The following is a 20,658-nucleotide window of genomic DNA, read 5'->3' as shown; positions in this document are numbered from 1 at the left end:
CTTACTTTACAGGTGGATTGCCCTTCCCCACCTGGCGGCTCGGAAAATCCCAAAAGAATCAGTGACCGCAGCAATTTATTTACTGCAACAAAAAAAGATCAGACTTGTTTGTTCAGGTTACGGATAGTCTCAATCAGGCCCTGGGGTTTGGCGCCCCCTGGTGGTGCTTACAAGAAACACTATGAAATGCTGTGTATATATGACTTGGATTTACCTTGGTAGCCTGAGGTAATTCTCCCCAGGCCCAGTGCATAGGAAGCTCACTAGGGGCCAATGGTTTGCTGACCAATTCAGAGTCACTTTTAGGAGTTGCAGGACGTGAACTTAGACGACTGAGAAAAAAAAAAACAAAGTGAAAAAAATATAAAATACTGCAGCAGATTGAGACCATGTGTGCGAGATATGAGGCTGCCACAAAACTACTGTATTTAATGTCGCTCAAGTCTGTCTATGATGGATGGATCAATAGGTAGATTTGAGATAGATACTAGATTAGATATGAGAGAGATAGGAGAGAGAGATAGGAGAGAGAGATAGGAGAGAGAGATAGGAGAGAGAGATAGGAGAGAGAGATAGGAGAGAGAGATAGGAGAGAGAGATAGGAGAGAGAGATAGGAGAGAGAGATAGGAGAGAGAGATAGGAGAGAGAGATAGGAGAGAGAGATAGGAGAGAGAGATAGGAGAGAGAGATAGGAGAGAGAGATAGGAGAGAGAGATAGGAGAGAGAGATAGGAGAGAGAGATAGGAGAGAGAGATAGGAGAGAGAGATAGGAGAGATAGATAGGAGAGATAGATAGGAGAGAGAGATAGGAGAGAGAGATAGGAGAGAGAGATAGGAGAGAGAGATAGGAGAGAGAGATAGGAGAGAGAGATAGGAGAGAGAGATAGGAGAGATAGATAGGAGAGATAGATAGATAGAAAGATAATAGATAGATGAGAAAGGCTCTAGTATTGAGCAGAAACGTTGCATCCACATGGGTTAATAAACACTATTTTCTTTTACTTTTTTAGATAGACAGACAGACCGATAGATAGGTAGACCGACAGACAGACCGATAGATAGGTAGACCGACAGACAGACCGACAGATAGGTAGACCGACAGACAGACCGACAGATAGGTAGACCGACAGACAGACCGACAGATAGGTAGACCGACAGACAGACCGACTGATAGGTAGACCGACAGACAGACCGACTGATAGGTAGACCGACAGACAGACCGACTGATAGGTAGACCGACAGACAGACCGACTGATAGGTAGACCGACAGACAGACATCTCCCGCATCCGTGCTTTCCTTAACTTTGAATCTGCAAAAATGCTTGTACATGCCCTCATCATCTCCCGCCTAGACTACTGTAACACTCTCTTCTGTGGCCTTCCATCTAGCACTCTCGCACCCCTCCAATCTATCCTCAACTCTGCTGCCCGACTAATCCACCTCTCACCCTATTACTCCTCTGCCTCTCCCCTCTGCCCAGAGAATTCACTTCAAAGTACTAACAAATACATATAAGGCCGTCCTTAACCTGTCCACTCCCTACATCTCGGAGCTACTTTCCCGATACACCCCCACACGCACTCTCAGATCCTCACGAGACCTCCTTCTCTCCTCTCCTCTTATCACCTCTTCCCACAATCGCCTCCAAGATTTCTCCCGTGCATCCCCCATACTCTGGAACTCGCTAACCCAACATATCAGACTCTCACCTACCATGGACACCTTCAAAAGAAACCTGAAAACCCGCCTCTTCAGACAAGCCTACAACCAGTGACCCTGCTGCCTCTATACCGCCATGACCAGCTTCACCCGCACCTACTGTGTCCTTCTCCCATACCTCGTAGATTGTAAGCCCTCACGGGCAGGGCCCTCTCTCCTTCTGTACCAGTCTGTAACTCGTCTTGTTTATGATTAGTGCAATTGTCTGTATTATGTATGTGCACCGCTTATCACATGTACAGCGCTATGGAATGAATGGCGCTTTAATAATAAATATTAATAATAATAATAATAGGTAGACAGACCGACAGACAGATAATTAGACTGACAGACAGACAGACCGATAGATAGACAGACCGATAGATAGACAGACCGATAGATAGACAGACCGATAGATAGACAGACCGATAGATAGACAGACCGATAGATAGACAGACCGATAGATAGACAGACCGATAGACAGATTTGACAGTTCCAGTGTAAGTATTGTGTGAAGTGCAGTTTCCCTCCAGAGAAGCGTCTCCATTAATCCCGGCCTCGGTGACTGGACGGGCCGCGGCTGGCAATATATCTGCTGTGTATGTGATATTTCTCTCTATAGAAGTGTAGAGTAAATCTCCATGGGAGCCGCTCACACAGGTTTTATGGATGTAGTGACCCTCACTAATCCAATCCCAGGCTGATTTATCTCCCGGAATGTGCTCGGAATTCTCTATGAATCAAGTTTCTCGCACAATGGAGTCGGAGAAGGAAGCAACGTTATTTTTCCAGGAGGAGGACAGATCCTCATTCATTAATGGGTTTCAGACACTCTGTGAAAATAAGTGTTTTCATCTTGTACATTACACCCGGAGAGCCACAGATCTGCTGAACTAGAGAGAATACCCGTCACCTAAAGAATGGGGGAACCAGTCAGGCCCAACTATGTAAGATGCCTAGATAATGCATGGCGCACACTGGTGTCTGAGTGCAGGACACACATCACAAAGCAGTCACATCGAGAAGAAGCTCTCCTGCCTTGACAGTTTGTAGACCATACCATGCTCTTCTGGTTGGGTGGGGTGGGACGCAATCTGTACACAGATTTAACTCTGTATGGTCTGTACCATTCACAACATGGTACCGCCTGGTCTGTGCAGGTCTATAAATCGCTAGCATACTATGTGATGACTAAGAGCCCATTACAAGCAGATAGGGCTCGAAACGCGTAAGCCATGTCATCTGTTTGCCAAAGCACACCACAATCTATTTAATGCATCTATGAAGAAAATTAGATTTTTATTTTTTCCCGGTTCTGGGACTCGATTTAATTCTTTGGGCGGGCTTAGCATTGGCGTTACTGAATTCCGTTATAGGTTCTGTTATAACAGAGTTATAATGGAATATGACGGAATTCTAGGACGGAATGCTTCGTCCCAATACGTGTCTATGGGGACACATAACGGTTCCGTTACACATGACAGAAAAAAATAGTCCTGTTCTGTTATAACGGAACCGATAACGGAATTCAAAAACGCCAAATGCGAACCCGCCCTTACATTGTTACTCAGGTTTTTTTTTCCCCCTTGTCCAATGGACCTTCTATTTCCTTTGACGCTTTGGGCCCGAATATTTATATGCAGGGGTGCACCTAGCCTTTCTGCTGTCTGGGGCGAAAACTTAAACAGTGCCCCCCCCCCCATGCCAATTTCTTAACCTAACCCTTTTGCCACAATGAAAGCACTCATAGCCCATGGCCCTTCCGCTGCCCTCCTCTTGCCGCCTGAGGCGATCGCCTCACCTGGCCTCATTGGTGGTGCACCCCTGTTTATAGAGGAGATCTGACTCCATCTATAATATCTCTGTGTGTATAGACCAGACATACACAGTTGCATACATCTGCCGTGGACTTCTGCTGTAAAAAATGTCTACTGAGTTGTGAATGCAGCTCTGGATGTTAAAGGGGGTTTTCCATGATTCTGATACTGATGAGCAATCCTCAGGATAGGTCATCGATATTAGATTGGCTGGGGTCTGCCACCCAGGGCTGTTTGATGGGGACCGCAGTACCTTCCTAGCCTATGTGACATCACGTTCATAGGTCACGTTGCCTAGGAGCAGCTCAGTATCATTCAAGTGAATGGGGCTGAGCTGCAATACCAAGCACCGCCACTATACAACGTACGGCGCTGTGAGGAGGTCATGGTGCTGGGTGTCAGACCCCGCTTATCTAATATTGATGAAAATAGATCACCCTATAGAGAAAATGGAGTCAAATAAAATAAAATAGAGATAAAGCCATTCCTCTAGCTTACAATTACTCAAGGCTAGGCATAACATGTGTATACTAGCACTGCAGACAAGGTTCTAATGGCAGGACAGCACATCTAATATACACATATACAAGAACAATACCCACAGGGCATGTACACTTTTGCAGTCTGCTCTTCAACTGCTCCAGTACATCTAAGAATTAAATGTCAGGCTTCCATGTCATGTTTACAGCTCCTTTGCGGAGCTATGCGTCTCCATGGTTACAGACCTTAAAGAAACTCTCTGTATTCTGATCCTTCCATCCTCTACTACCAAACAAATGGCCCCATAATCACGATAGGACGAGCCTAAGGTACATACCTTTGTCCCGAGGTCCACTCTCCATCAGAGTGGGGGTAAGTGTCAGATTTAGAGAAGACTCCACTCTGCAGCTGGACTCGATCGCTGAAGCTGCTCTGAACTGAAGGTCTGGAAATAATGATACAAGACATAATGATTGATTATTAAAAGGAACTGTCATTTCCCCCCCATGAATGGTACAAGCGGATAATAATAATAAATTTTTTTTTATTTATATAGCGCCACCATATTCCGCAGCGCTTTACAGATTCATAGGGTTCATATACAAAGCTAAAATAACTGGCTAATATGCAACGGAAACACTAGGAGTCAGGGCCCTGCTCGCAAGAGCTTACAATCTATGAGGAATTGGGGGTGACACATAAGGTAGTTGATTGTGATAAGTAAGATTTGAGCCATTATGGAACTGACAGGAGTGGTGCCGGCCGATCTGCTTCGGGTTTGGGACTACTAGAGGATCGAGTTTAGGCCAGAGGAGTTGGTGGGGGGCGGGGGGGGGGGGGTTTAGTCGGGGTAGGTTTAGGTAGCTTGATAAGCCTGCCTGAACAGATGTGTTTTTAAGGCACGTTTGAAGGTGGAGAAGTTGTGGATTGACCAAGTATTCCGGGGGATAAAAGAAACTTTGTAATATATATCATCAGAGAAAGAGGTTTCCTTCCCCTCTTCACAGGTTCCTCTCCTGCTCCCCCTCCTGTTCACTATCTCTCAATTCACTGCTCAGATCCATCTTAGGATGGGTTGCCTGCTCAATGAAATGAAGGATTACACTACATAGAAATCTATGGAGATGGGAAGGGTTGCTGGAGACAGGCAGAGAAAAATAGACTGACAAAGACTGCTGCTGGATTGGAAGTGATTTGCTGTCTAATTCACCACTGAATTTCCTTGTAAACTGCTCTGTACTGCTGTATAACATCCTCCATTACTGCTGCTACTACGGAGGGTGTGCTACAGAGATTGTACCTGGTTTAAAGGGGTTGTCTCACACACTGGGGGCATATCGCTAGGATAGGTGCAGGTCCCAGAGGTGGAACCCGAACCTCTCTCTAGAATGGAGTTCCCAAAGTGAACGAGAGCGCGCCGCACATGCACAGTGAGCATAAAGTTGATGACAGGTTCCCTTTAAGTATATAACATAAGGCAAAAACAAGCAGCAAGACTAGTACAGATGCTGTCCTCAAAGCTTTCATCTCTTGGCTAGGGTGAGATCAGTTGCAGAGAGCATCCATTGACTTATGGTACTTTCACACTAGCGGCAGGACGGATCAGACAGGCTGTTCACCCTGGCGGATCCGTCCTGCCGCGCCGCCGGACTGCCGCTCCGTCCCCATGGACTATAATGGGGACGGGGCGGAGCTCCGATGCAGCACGGCAGGGCGCGGTGAGAGGCCGCCGGACTAAAAAGTCAGACATGCAGTACTTTTAGTCCGGCGGCCTCTAGCCGTGCTCTGCCCCCCCTCCCCATTATAGTCCATAGGGACGGAGCGGCGGCACAGAGAAATAGCGGAAGGACGGATCCAACAGGGTGAACAGCCTGTCGGATCCGTCCTGCCGCTAGTGTGAAAGTAGCCTTAAAGCAGTTGTAAATACAAGGCCCTTACTAATGTATTGGGATTGTCCATATTGCCTCCTTTGCTGGCTGGATTCATTTTTCAATCACATTATATGCTGCTCGTTTCCATGGTTATGGCCACCCTGCAATCCAGCAGCGGTGGTCGTGCTTGCATTCTATAAAAAAAAGCACCAGCCTATGTGAGCTCCCGCGGTCCCGGCTACCAGAGAGGCTGGCGCTTTTTCCTATAGTGAGCAAGCACGACCACTGCTAATGGATTGTAGGCTGGTCATAACCATGGAAACGAGCAGTGTATAACGTGAAAGAAAAAAGAATCCAGCCAGCAAAGGAAGCAATATGGACAATCACAATACATTAGTAAGTGCCTCGTAGTAACTTCCTCTACATGATAAATGCCATTTGCTGAAGTGAGAGGACCCCTTTAAGTGGTCACTGTGTAATGCTTAATTTCGCCTGTGGTGGCACTGCAGGAAAATCAAACACTTCCTACCAGATTTCCACAAAGATTATAGCCGATTGTGGAGGTTCCAGCAGAGGACACTTTATGTTGTTCTTATTGTCAAGAGACACTTTTATTGATTAGACATTGTCCAAACCTCCCAGCAGGACCTGCGAAGAGAGCTGTACTTACTGTACCTGCTCGCAGTCACTCCATTCAGGCTCCTGGGCTGTCTTTACTGGTTTTCCAGTTCCCCAATGTAAACTTCCTCCATGGACAGGGTCATGACTGGCCTCAGCAGTGACATGTCAAGAAGAGGCATGTGTCACTGCTGGGTCACATGCCACTTGGGGACTCTTCACCGCTGAGGCCAGTCACTGGCTGCAGCAGCACACATGGCCCAGTTTAGGAAGGTAATTTACATGCAGGGACTGGAAGTCCGGTAAAGACAGTGAAAACGGAGCATCAGGGAGCTGTTTAGTATAGTTCTCTTCACAGGTTCTGCTGGGGAGAAAACATTTTACCTAGACAAGTCCTAGACAACCCCATCAAGATCAGGGTCAGGGAGAAGACGGGGAAAATAAAGTAAAGGTCCATGATATACACATATAGAAATAGGGTTAAGGAAGGAGATGATGTTAGAGTCTGTTCACACTTGCATTAGGTATTTTGCATCAGGTTTCCATTGATCTTTGGCTGCCAGAATAGCACAGCATGCTGCATTATTTTCCTAGTACTGCAGGTTATAGGATAGGATCGTAATTTAACATTTATAAATCCACAACCACATGTGCATTACTACCATTTCTCCACTAGATGTCGCCAAACACTATTATATTATTATTCCCCACCACTAAACATTACAAAATGCATATACCCTTGGATTCTGTATGACATGACCTTTCTATTATTTCCCAACACCCTTCTCAATATTTCTCGTGGGTCAGTCAAAGGCGGACTAGGACACATTTCAGGTCACGGAATCCAGCACCGAGATAACTGCATTTATAACTCAGAGCTGCGCCATATTTCACTACTGAAATAAACCTCCCTCATGCTTTTCCCCAAGAGGTTTACTCAGGATCCAAAAACATAGGACTGCGTCAATTACGAGAATCTTCCAGAGGTATAAATTACGGTCATGTGACTGATTATGATCATTATAATTCGTATTATTTTATTCATTTATAGAGCGCATGCAGGCCCTTTAAACAATCTAATGACAGAAGTAGGGCTGTTGGATATCTGGAGGTTACAGCCTCCGGCAGAGCGGTCACGTAGCTCTTCCCTATCGAGAATTGGTCTGGCCCTAGCTATTAACAGTAGGTATCCATCAATACAATCGTCGGAATACTTACCCAGATCTTTAGCGGATCATTCTCCACTGAAGGTGGAACTTTGCCTGTCTGTAGGTACTTGGCCGGGACCTATGATGTGGAGATGTAACGCTTTTTGGTTGCAGGTCTTGGGAGATATGAAAGACGTTGAGTCAGCATTGCGGGGATATTTTCTTTTTAATGAAGGGGCGTCCTCTGTGCACCAGACATGGGATGCCATGAAAAAGCTTTTTTAAGGGGGATATTAATTCAAATCCATTTTGTAGGCTAAAATCCAAATCGAAGAAGGCGGACACTCGTGTGCACGAGAAGGTTAAGGAAGCAGAGTCAGCAGATGTTTTAGCTCCCCCGCTGCTGTCAAGCACAGAGTTAAAAGATGCCCAAGAAAATTTGAGATGCCACCTGCTTCAAGTGGCAGATAGGAAAAGATTATTTTTTAAGCAGCGCCTATTTGTAGAAAGAGAACGGGTGGGGCATTTATTATCGGTCATTTCAGGCGGTCAACTTGCATTACAGAGCAAGTAGACTCTCGAGGACAGAGGAGGACAGGTACTATGGACATTCTGGATATCCTGGAGGAGTTCTAGGAGTCTTCATATACATCTAAGATCTCACGCTCAGAGTTAAGAGATAGTGAACTTCCTGGAAGGGATTGCCTTGCCCAAATTAACACTGGAAGCGAAGGCCTCGCTAGAAGCCCCGTTGAGTTTAGAAGAACTTGAGGCAGCATTAAAAACCATGGCCAATGACAAAGCTCCAGGTGCGGATGGTCTCCCTGTGGAGATCTACAAAAGGTTCCAAGTGGTGTTACTACCTGAGCTGCTGAAGGTTCTCCAATACTCATAAGAGAGGGGCACTCCCCCTGAATCGATGCAGGAAGCGCTTATAGTGGTAATACCCAAGCCTGGTAAAGACCCCACACTACCGGACTCATATAGGGCTATTTCGCTGCTCACGGTTGACGTTAAAATACTGGCCAAGGCCCTAGCGATGAGATTGTCTAAAGGTGATTTCAACCATAATACATCCAGACCAGGCTGGCTTTATACCCCAAAAATCCACTCCATTAACATACGCAGAGTTTTTACCGGATTGAGGCGGATAATAGGGGTGATAGAGCAGTGTTAGCACTTGACGCAGCAAAGGCCTTCGATAGTGTGGAGTGGAGGTATTTGTGGTGTACACTACGCGCAATGGGCTTTGGCCAACATTTTATCAAATGGGTTCAAGTACTATACTCCGACCCAAGAGCGCGTATTAGAGCTAATGGAGGGGTATCCTCGATTTTTAGGTTAGCCAGGGGGACCCGGCAGGGATGATGCCCACTGTCCCCTTCGCTATTCGCAATAGCGATTGAACCGCTAGCAGCAGCAGTGCGTAGCTCCTCAATAATAAAAGGCTTCCAGTATGGCCAGATACACAACAAAGTGGCCATGTATGCAGGTGACACCCTGCTGTTTCTAGGGGACACGTCGGCGTCTCTGTCGGAAGCCATGTCTCTCATTGGCCGCTTTGGGAAAATGTCCGGTCTGACTAGAAATTGGCATACATTTTTGAACGGACAGACTTCCTCAGTGATTGCTATAGAAAACAATATACCATGTGTGGACAGCATCAAATATTTAGGGATTAATATTTCACCCCGTCTGTTGGACTTTGTGGAGTTAAACTTAATGCCAATGCTCAGACAAAAGACCAGGGCGTGGTGTAAGCTGTTCCTGTCCATAGTTGGGAGAGTTAATCTCTTAAAAAATGATAGTGATGCCCCAACTCGGAGGGGTCACCCCAAAATTAAGCTGGAAACTCTACAATATGCAAAATCGGCGGGGGGTCTGGCTCTGCCTAACCCGTGGATTTATTACCTGGCGGCACAATGCCAGCATGTCAAGGGTTGGATGGACCCAGACACAAGTGACATGACTGGTCGGATTCTGCGACAAAAACTAGGAGGGAAAGAACCGAAGTGGGCACTAGAGGGGGCGGGAGTGCCATTAGTGGATGAACGGAACCCGCTTACACGGCTCATGAGCAATGTATGGGAAAAGGCCAAACAATTGAGAGGCGTTACAGGTATTACTGCGTATGCTCCCCTATGGCATAGTCGCATGCTTCCTGAATTTGTACCTTTAAAAGGGGTTCCAACTTTGGCAAAAGAAAGGAGTGACTAGAAAAGGCAACTTATTAGACAAGGGGGTACTTAGAACAAATACTAACATTCAGGAGGTCTACAACATACCAAGACGGAATCTCTATCAATACTTGCACATAAGGCACGCATATATCTCTATGTCTAAAACTGGAAATGTAGTGGTCTCTAGAGACACCACTCTGCATTTAATGATCTCGGGAGGGGACAAAAAAGGAATAATATCCACAATATACCAAATGCTTCTGGATACATTTCTGGAATCACACCCACTATCCAGAATAAGAGCCTGGGAGAGATAACGAAGGAACAATGGGAGGACATTTTAGAGGCAGTACCGAAATCGTCCTTAAAGGAAAGCAGGAAACTATCACCGCTGTTTACCATACACAGGGTCTACAAAGCCCCAGTGTTTTTACATCGTGTCGGTGTCCGAGCAGATGCTAAATGTCCAAGATGTCATATGGATCCAGCTGCGGCAATGCCCAAGATTGGATGAGTTTTGGACGAGTATATTGGAAATAATTCGGGGAGTCTTCTCAATACGGGTTCCTCGTGAGCCTAAAGTATGCGTTTTGGGATATATGGCTGAGGTTGGCGCAGACGAGGTGGGTAGGATCGCAATAGGAAGGCTATTATATATGTAGCCAGGAAGCTCATTGCTCTTCATTGGATTCAATCGTGTCCCCCAAGGGTGGAGGAATTTCTAAGTAAGGTTAATACTAAGGTGATGTATGGGAAAGCAGTATTCTTGAAGCGTGGTTGCCCTCATAAGTTCCATAAGCTATGGAGTCTTTGGATGGGAAACGTTGGTCTTCCTAGATCGTTACTAACGGGTCTGCCAATGCTGGCGAGTGGGGAGGGGGGTGGGTTATACTTATAGTAGGGGAGGGAGTTTTGGGAGGGGGGGGGTAGGAATAATTGTCTTCATTACATTTGTAATTGCTCATATTGCTTGTAATAGATGTTACATGAAGACACTACTAGTGTTGAGCGAACTTCTGTTTTAAGTTCGGCGTCTAAAGTTCGGCTTCCGGTTAGCGGAGAATCCCGATATGGATTCTGAATTCCGTTGTGGTCCGTGGTAGCGGAATCAATAATGGTCATTATTGATTCCGCTACCACGGACCACAACGGAATTCGGAATCCATATCGGGATCCTCCGCTAACCGGAAGCCGAACTTTAGACGCCGAACTTAAAACAGAAGTTCGCTCAACACTAGACACTACTTGTACTGGAGGTACCAACTGTACTTTATTGTTTCTTTATTGAGCTGAAAATGACAATAAAAATGATCTAAAAAATTAAAAATAAAGTGACGCAATGCTTTAATTGTATTCTGGAAAGTGGTTCAGTTGAAAGGAATTGAGGATTTGGCCAATTATATATAAAGTTTTTTTTTGGTTGTTTAATGTCTGCTTACATACTAATAACATGCTGATCAATAAACAGACTAAAAATGACGACAAAAAACAAGCTCAGAACCAAACCTGGCTGTTTCGAGAGGCTCGGCCTCCTCCTCAGAGGTCATCTCAATGGTAAACATATCTTCATCCTCCGTCGTGTCCCCTTTGTCGTCTCTCTTTAAGTTATCGAGCTTGGACTTCCTCCTCCGTTTCCGTCTCTTCTTCACAGAGCCACTAGTGGCGCCCTCTGTGCCGCCCTGAGCCAGGTGAATGTTGCCAAGGGCATGGGTCGAGGCGGACGGATCCAAATTTCTTGTCCATTCCATTGAATTCCTCTTCAATTGCACCTCCATAAGAGAAGCTCCATCCAGCAAGATGGGAGACGTTGCCAGGTGGGATGGGACGTATTCCTGGGGAGGACATTTCAATAATTAGGTAATAGTCCTAATTCCAACACGAAAAAAGTACAGAGAACCTCAGGCTCTCCTCTCTGAAATGGTTATATTGTCATACACCTCAGTGACTCTAGGACGACCACCCTCATGCTGTGCTGGTAGTTAAAGCTTGAATGCAGCTTTGGCTGTGAGTGGAGAAGTGTTCACATTGCAATCTAAATCTAGGGAAATGCATGGTGAATAAATCTTCATGTTCCTTTAAATTTAAAAACCACCTGTCTGCGATCCTGACATGTCTATTTCGGAAAATACTATAATTCTGCATTCCTTTGCCCCTCGGTTATTCCTCCTGATTTTTTTTTATGTGACGCCATTTACCAAACAGGATAAAAAAACTTTTAATATTTTAATACTTTTGAGCATTTTGAGACATGGGGATACTAATAATCTTTATTTTATTATTAATTATTTGTTATTAAAATTGTTTGGATTTTTTTGTTCTATTTCTTATTTTTTACATATTTTAGTCCATAGTTGAACATGCAATTGTCTGCTCACTTCTCCCATAGACTGCAATGATTTACCATGGCGGTGTACGGGAGATCCACCACTTTAGGAACTTTAGTATGGGAGGCCTCAGAGCTTTAGCTACACTGATGCACTGTAACAAACTGAAGTTACGTAGAAAAGCTCTAAGGTCTGAACAGACGTTCATCTTTTCCTAGTAAGCAAGAGTGTTTCCATTCACTGACAGTAAGGTTTTGGAAATAGTGGGGGGGGCCAAGAATCTCACTGCTACATTGGAATAAAGCAGTACAAGGGATGCATCTAAAGGGGGCTGCAGAAGCTGCAAATCACTCAACACCAGAAGGCACCAATGCCATAAACAGCACATGGAAGATGTGGGGTCCTGTAACAGACGGCACACTGGGGCCCAGGAGCGTCAAGGTTCTCCCTCGTATTACACAGGAGCCTCCCTTTGTCCCAGAATAAGACGCTCAAGTTATATAAAGAAGAACTTTAAGGTCGGTACAAGGTCACTCAGATCATTTTCAGAAATGCATTTAACAGACCTTCTCGAGATATGATCAGGAGGAGTCAGTAGAGGGTAACAAACCATTCATTTATCTGAGTACTGTCATCTACAGGGTCAATACATGAGAACAAGCACCAGGCGCTTATAGGACAGTATGTCAGAGCTCCTGCCAAGACAGGGTCTGGCCGCTACAAGATCTTATCACGGAAGTGCCCAAGAAAACCATGTCTGTCCATAGCTGTCACTGTGGTATGCCACTTGTGTCCTGTCTAATGTCCCTGCTCTCTGACATTATACAAATAGAGTCTGACGAGCTTCTGTTATGTCACCTTCTCACAGAACATGACCTCCAGTACTTTCTCTGATCTACTTGTGATCTAGAACCGGGCTCTCCTGCCACATGAGAAGAAATGAAGAAGGACTTTATTCTGCAGTGATGAATCTGTTGATATTACAGAAAGTCCTACCTATTTGGTGAGGACGACAAGTTGGACTTATTTACTTAAAGGGATTCTGTCACCATATGTGCGATGTGCTAATGTCAGCTAAACCTAACTAGCCTATTCCTACTTTTATCTATGCCCCCGTTACACCAGAAATCTAACTTTTATAAAAGGTTAATTAGCCTCTAGGGGGGGGCGTTGTTCCTGCTCCTAGAGGCTCCGTTCTCCCAGGCCCGTCGCTAACAGACAGGCAAAACAAGCAATTGCTTGGGGCCCCGAGCTGGCCCGGGGCCCCAAGCAGAGCCGGTGCTTGTTTTGCTTCCTTTAAGGCTGCAGCCACCTGAGCGCTCTATAGAGAGCCTGGTTACCTCCCGAGTTCCTCCTCTGCTGACTGCTGCTCTGTAGCGTGGCCGAGCTCTCCTCCTCTACCTCCTGGCTGTCACTCAGTCCGGCCGGGTACCGCGCGGTACAGGAACAGGGGATTCAGTTTCCTGTTCCCGGCCGGACTGACAGGAAGTGTACACTGAGTGCTCACTTCCTTTTAGTCCGGCCGCGGCCGGGAACAGGAAACTGAATCTCCTGACCTGTACCACGCAGTTCCCGGCCGCACTGAGTGACAGCCAGGAGGTAGAGGAGGAGAGCTCGGCCACGCTACAGGGTCCAGGGAAGGAGCCGGAGGACTGAATTAACTTAGGAACTTATCTAAGGTAGGGTAGGGAGTAAAAAAAAAAAAAAAAAACAGGGAGGGGGAGAGTAAGTAGGACATTTGTTGAAAATGTTCAAATTTCATGCACATTAAATGCAACAGCAGTATTTGCACTGTAAACCTCCTTTTTTATTTATATAAAGTGTGGATGAACTTAAACTGTATGGCTATACTGTGGTTCCTGTAGGCTTTGCGTGCGTAAGGTGGGGAGGGCGTGCCTCCATGTCTATTTTGCTTGGGGCCCCCAAATTCCTTCAAACGGCCCTGCGTTCTCCCACCTTTGTCGCCTCCCTCCAAGTCCTGATTGACAGGGCCGGGCAGCGCTTGCATCTGTCTGCCAGCCCTGTGCTCTGGTGAAATCTCGTGCCGTTCAGCATTCGGCGCAGGTGCGATGAGGAAGCTGGCAGCCTGCAGGGCGTCTTTCCCTCACCGCGCCCGCGCCGAATGCTCAACGGCACGAGATTTCACCAGAGCACAGGGCTGGCAGACGGATGCGAGCGCTGCCCGGCCCTGTCAATCAGGACTTGGAGGGAGGCGACAAAGGTGGAAGAACGGAGCAGGAACAACGCCCCCCCCCCCCCTAGAGGCTAATTAGCATATTATAAAAGTTAGATTTCTGGCGTAACGGGGGCATAGATACAAGTAGGAATAGGCTAGTTAGGTTTAGCTGACATTAGCACATCACTAATGTCAGCTAGCTTAATAGGGTTAAATCTGGTGACAGAAACCCTTTAACATGATCTGTTCATATTTTAACTTGCACTAAGTTTCAGTCTGCTATTGTCAATTTTTATTCATTTTCAGACCCCTGACATTCAGTTTACAACCTGCTCTCATGTGGATGTGTTCCTCCCAGTAATACATACTGGATGTAGGATTTGTGTATCCAGGATACTGTTATCTTCACTAGCTCTCGTGTATCAGCACAGCTTCATTCCTGGTCTGATTTCTTCTAATACAATTCTGTCTATTCTCTTCTGCCTGTGCCAACATAGACAACAATGCTGCCCAAGTGTAATCCTTACTGCCGCAAATTCTGACATGGGTTCTCTCCTCTTTCTGCGCTGATCTAACCTGCGGGTGAATTCCTTCACCCCTACAGATATGGACATGGGTTCTCTTCTCTCTGTACACTCATGCTGCCTGCCTTGTGTAAGCCTTAACCTCTTCCCCTGCCGATTCTAATATGGTTTATCTTCTCTCTGTACACTGATGCTGCCTGTGTGTGCAATCCTTCACCCCTTCCCCTTGCAGATACGGACATGGGTTCTCTACTCACTCTACACTGACGCTGTCTGTATGATCTCTACCCCTTTTCCCGTATACAACCTCCTCACTTCCCCTTTCTGCTGGTATCGAACACTGAGAGAAAGGTGGGATGAAGCAGAAAGAACAGATGATATCAGCCCTGAACAAACAGCAGCCAGGAGCCATGTGCTGTTGGATCCATCTGAGAAGCAGCAGAGTCAGCCATGCACAGGAGTTGCACAGACTCTACAGCAGCAACATGGTGGGACAATTTTAATGTAGACTATTTAGAAAACTGTTTAATGTTGCATTTCAGAAACAAATAATTGCAAGGTTGTAAAAAAAAAAAAATCTGTCAAAACCGTACTCAGTTTTGCTGGACTGACAGACCTCTCCCTATACGCAACTTTGGTTCTCCAGCTGTTGTAAAACAATAGCTCCCGGCACGCCCTTACACCCAGTGCCGTAGATCACGCTGCAGCCACTCATAGCCAACGGTCAATGAGCTTTTGAGAATTTTGCCAGCAGCTGAGGACCAGTCCTTTATGTAGAAGTACAAAAATACCGTTCTTATTTACCTCATTATTCTCAGTCTCCTCCACGAAGAAAGCTTCTCCATTGTCTCCAAGTTTCATGTGCAGGTCCACACATTCTCCATTGATTTCAATATCAACCTACAATAGTAAAGTGTGTTTTTATTAACTTAAAATGTCACTGTTTTGGTTTATTTTTTATATAGTGTAAGGACAGGGATATAAAAAAAAAAATTGTAATACACTTTATTAGTGAAAGATGTTTCTTTGCACTAGAAAACTGTGTACACGGAGTCTTCTTGGTAAAGTTCTAACTGAGCATTGCTAAGGAGAGTCTGTCTTCAGTCCTACTGAGCGCTGAAGATGCCTGTGTGTAACATACAGAAGCTTCCAGTCCCCGACTACAGTATGTGCCCTACCTATCACTGCCCAGCACCCTGCCTGACGAATCGCGTAACGATTAGTAACATTTAACATTTATTAGATGGATGAAAAATACTCCAAATCTGTTCATAGCTCAAAGATAAACCAGGCATATACCATAATCCCAGCATGCAGGCAAAAGGTATCACAAATGGGTATAAGCAACCATTGCACTTCCATAGTACCATGGACAATCACAAACACAGAACGGTCTTACGGTTACTGTTGTTTGATGGCCACTGTAGCTGGTGGTGGAGGAGAGGACGCAGCAGTTTCTCAACCTAGGTGTGGTAGAGCATTTATGTTTCTGATTGTCCACACACTTAAGGACACTGGTTGCTTGTATACCCTGTGACACCTGACTGCATACTGCTACTATACCATCAAGCTGGATCCCCGAAGAAGTGAATGGGAGCGACCGCCGCTCCCATTCATTTCTATGGGGCCGACGGTCCCATAGAAAATGAATAGAGGGCGGAAGCGCATGCGCAGTGCGCCCTCCTTCACTTGCGGGGCTCCATTCTCGATATAGGTGCGGGTCTCATTGGTGGGACCTGCACCGATAAGACAACGGGGGCATATAGTAGCGATATGCCCCAATTGTCCATGAAGAGACAACCCCTTTAAACAGGTTCTTGATTTGAAGGTTTCACCTTTTTTTTTTTTTCCCCAGAAGAAGAAAGCTATTGAAATATCCAGGGCACATGAATGTCATATGGGAGGGGGTCCCTCGTTCAGAACCCCATTTTATGAGCCACAACAGATACATAATAACCCGCAGTAGTCCTCACTGTGGTGAAATTAGGCCGCCGTGTTATATTAAACTTTCCCTGCAGTGCCCATCTGGCTGGCTGAGGCCTGAGGCGCACCTTCTATGAAGGCAGACCACGTGACTGCTATGAGGCGTGGGAAGGATGGGGCGGGCAGAGATGATCTCCTTCACTGAATTTTCACGCATTTGCCACTAGCGGGAGCACAGAGATATTTACAGCATTCAATGTAGACAATGGGAAATCCTATGCACTCTGCTCCCTCTAGTGGTGGCTTTTGCCAGACAGTTTTCTAATACACTCTCTTAGGGAAGCCACAGGGCTGTATGGGAAGATTTATCAATGTATATATGCCAGTTGTGTGATAAATGCACGAAGAATTACGGTATTCAGAATACGCATCATATTTATGAAGCACCCAATCCACTTTTTCTGACAAGTCAGATAAAGTAGGTGAAGAGGAGAGCATCATTTATATTCCACCAATTCATCCCGTCTTTTACCAGATCATGTGCAATGGTGAAATTTATTTCTTCCTCCCAAGTGTTTTATCCCCACATTTATCTAGATTAAACTTGAACTCTGTTCAAAACTCCAATATTTTTAAGTCCATCTCAGCAAGAGTAAGATAATGGGTTGCATCAGAAGGGGCATAGATGCCCATGATGAGAACATAGTGCTTCCACTTTACACATCACTAGTCAGACCACACATGGAGTACTGTGTACAGTTCTGGGCTCCTGTGAACAAGGCAGACATAGCAGAGCTGGAGAGGGTCCAGAGGAGGGCAACTAAAGTAATAACTGGAATGGGGGGACTACAGTACCCTGAAAAATTAGGGTTATTCACTTTAGAAAAAAGACGACTGAGGGGAGATCTAATTACTATGTATAAATATATCAGGGGTCAGTACAGAGATCTATCCCATCATCTATTTATCCCCAGGACTGTGACGAGGGGACATCCTCTGCGTTTGGAGGAAAGAAGGTTTGTACACAAACATAGAAGCGGATTCTTTACGGTAAGAGCAGTGAGACTATGGAACTCTCTGCCTGAGGAGGTGGTGATGGTGAGTACAATAAAGGAATTCAAGAGGGGCCTGGATGTATTTCTGGAGCTTAATAATATTACAGGTTATAGCTACTAGAGAAGGGTCGTTGATCCAGGGAGTTATTCTGATGCCTGATTGGAGACGGGAAGGAATTTTTCCCCTTAAATGAGGAAAATTGGCTTCTACCTCACAGTTTTTTTTTGCCTTCCTCTGGATCAACTTGCAGGATAACAGGCTGAATGCGATAAACATATGTCTTTTTTCAGCCTTATGTACGATGTTAGTATAATATTATCCTACTCTGTGTTTATGAGGTTTTCTTGTTTCATAATGAATTATTTTATTATCTGCCTAGAGATGCCCAAACATTACATATCTTTGTCCAATATACCTTTTCTTATGTCAGCACTTTCAGTTCCCTCTTTTCAGCATCACTGCATCCTGCCAGTATGTTTACATGCAGAACTTCCTGTTTTCATCAGCAAATCAATCCCACCATGCCTTGCTCTGTAACATTTCATAGGACTTGCTCCGCCTACCACTCTGTTCTCTCTTCAGCAGGCACGCCATCCACACATACCCTCTCTATGTAAGTTAAGCAGATCAAAGCATGCAGGGTTTGGTTAGAAAACCCAACAGGAAGCTGAGGAAAACAGAAAGTTATGCATGTAAACATCCTGCCTGGATGCAGTGATGCTAAGAAAAAAAAAAGCAAGGGAAAGGACACCATTGGTGACAGGAGGACCAGAATGGTCAGGTACTCCAGCCAGTTTGGGGGGGGGGGGGGGAAGCAATATCCAGCTGACAGTTTCCCTCTAAGATCATTGGCAGTCTGACTCGTATCTACTCTACAAAGACATTTTACTCTGTAAGCCATCCAAGGTCACTTATAAATATACTGAAAAAAAATAAAAAAGTCTACGCCTAACACTACGTGAATTAGGACCCTGAATAAAAATAACTGTCAGTAGCCAGTTATTAGCCCAACTACACACATGTTCCTCTAGTCGCAGGATCCACAGCCTTACCCAGTTGAACTCAGAACTCGCCTCATAATTCTGATCAGATGAGTTTATATTTGACCATTTCAAGAAGTTGGTTGGCATCTCATGCAAGTACCTTGTATGGACACCCAACCCTACATAGCCAACATAAGACTGCCCCATCAAAAAATAGGTGAAGTGGCAGCATCCTATGCGAGCTTCCTTTCCATATATTCCATATATTCTTTGGAATCAGGGGAATGTAAACTCCAAATGGGTCGATGGTCCTCCTTCAGCAAGGAGGTGGTCACACAACCATAAGGCCCGCTCCATCTTCAGGCTTGTGCTGGCCTCACTGAAAATATTCTACAGACCCATGAATTTTGGATGATCACTGTACTCACCACTTTCTCCCTGGAGCGCAGAACTCCCATCTTCCCAAAGCGCACGTGGAACGGTGAACATTGTAGATTACCATTGGGCTGACGGACCACAATAATGTCTATGCAGCCGGACAGAGTGGCGGGATTCAGTCCTCTGTACAGCTCCTTCACCGTAACAAAGACTTGTCCAGCTAGCTGCCCCACGTAATTCATTGTTTGAGCCTGAGGAGAAATATAGCAAAAATAGGTAAATCAGGAAAAAAAACACATCAGTTTTTCAAGCATAGTAACGCAATTACAAATTCCTACATGTCTAGACGCGATGGGGGCTGAAGTAGCCTCACTATTAAACAGATACGGATTATATACAGCCTTCAGACACAGTTCCCACAATGACTTCTTTGTGCAACCAAAGCCTTTTCTTGGCTGAAAAGCATCCTCAGAGAGATCCATGTGTTGATGATAAAAATGGCAATTGTATTTCCCAGGAGGCCTTTCTCCTCACACTGAACATAAACATCCTCAATCTTCCCGGCTGTTCCTCGTATCTGAAGATCTCCATGTTCTACATTATTTTAGTATCTTACCGCTTCTCAGACCGCAGGTCTAGAAGTCCTTACGTCAGTCATCCTCTTCTGCTTTCCAGGAGATCGATACTGATGACCTTATCCACAGGACAGGTCATCAATATCCGAACGGTGGAGTCCAAGTACCGGCACATCTGCCGATCAGCTATTTAAAGACGTTGCAGCACTCCAGGCCTCTTCCTTGGTTGGCGATGTCACATTCATTGGTCACATGGCCTAAGAGCAGCTCCGTGTCATTCAAGGGCATGGGCCTGAACTGTAATACCAAGCACAGCCACTATAGAATGTCTGGCACTGTGCTTGGTAGTCTGTGAGGAGGCCGAGGTTCTCACCAGAACACAGCAACCTCTTTAAACTGGTGTCAGGAGTCGGACCCCACCAATGAGCTATTGATGACCTACCCTGAGGACTGGCCATCAATATCAAAATCCCGGAAAACCCCTTTAAGGGACTGCAGTGGGATACAAATTGTGTCAAAAAACAAAACAAAAAAAAAATCATGCTCACCTCACTGATCCTCCGTTGTTGCTGTGCTAATGGTGCCCGGATCCCCACTGCTCTCTACTTACTGCTGACGTCCTGACGTGGCAGGGAATGGTTAGGAATGCCAGTCACTGGCAGAGGTGGGTCATCGCCATTTCCTGCCGTGTCGGAAGTGGGGACCCGGACACCATTGTAATGACAGTGAGGCGAGTATAAGTACTTTTAAATTTTTACATTATGTGACAACTTCCTTATTCTAAGCAGTTGAACCTTCCTATATCAGCTCAATCCCTACCTGGTCAATGGGGCACTATGGACACATTCAGCACCTGGGACTTTCCTGACACATATAGCGCATGAACACTGCATACTTAGTGTGAA

The 20,658-nt window shown here is 45.6% G+C and overlaps 1 protein-coding gene across 3 annotated transcripts in view; it reads right to left on the bottom strand.

Annotated features, from left to right (window-relative positions):
• The window catches only part of LPIN1 (lipin 1), a 209,071-nt gene that overhangs the window by 57,224 nt on the left and 131,189 nt on the right, over positions 1–20,658 (bottom strand). For all 3 annotated transcript variants that reach the window (XM_040427326.1, XM_040427327.1, XM_040427328.1), the window contains 5 exons: positions 19,229–19,429; positions 15,643–15,738; positions 11,321–11,646; positions 4,335–4,442; positions 215–332 (listed from right to left, as the gene is read on the bottom strand). In XM_040427326.1, coding sequence (XP_040283260.1) covers positions 215–332; positions 4,335–4,442; positions 11,321–11,646; positions 15,643–15,738; positions 19,229–19,429 — 849 coding nt within the window. The remainder of the gene's footprint in view (positions 1–214; positions 333–4,334; positions 4,443–11,320; positions 11,647–15,642; positions 15,739–19,228; positions 19,430–20,658) is intronic.

The sequence above is a fragment of the Bufo bufo genome, chromosome 4, assembly GCF_905171765.1.
Source record: "Bufo bufo chromosome 4, aBufBuf1.1, whole genome shotgun sequence".
Taxonomy (NCBI): domain Eukaryota; kingdom Metazoa; phylum Chordata; class Amphibia; order Anura; family Bufonidae; genus Bufo; species Bufo bufo.
The sequence above is the reverse complement of the archived record's forward strand: the minus strand, read 5'-3'. Positions and strand labels throughout refer to the sequence as shown.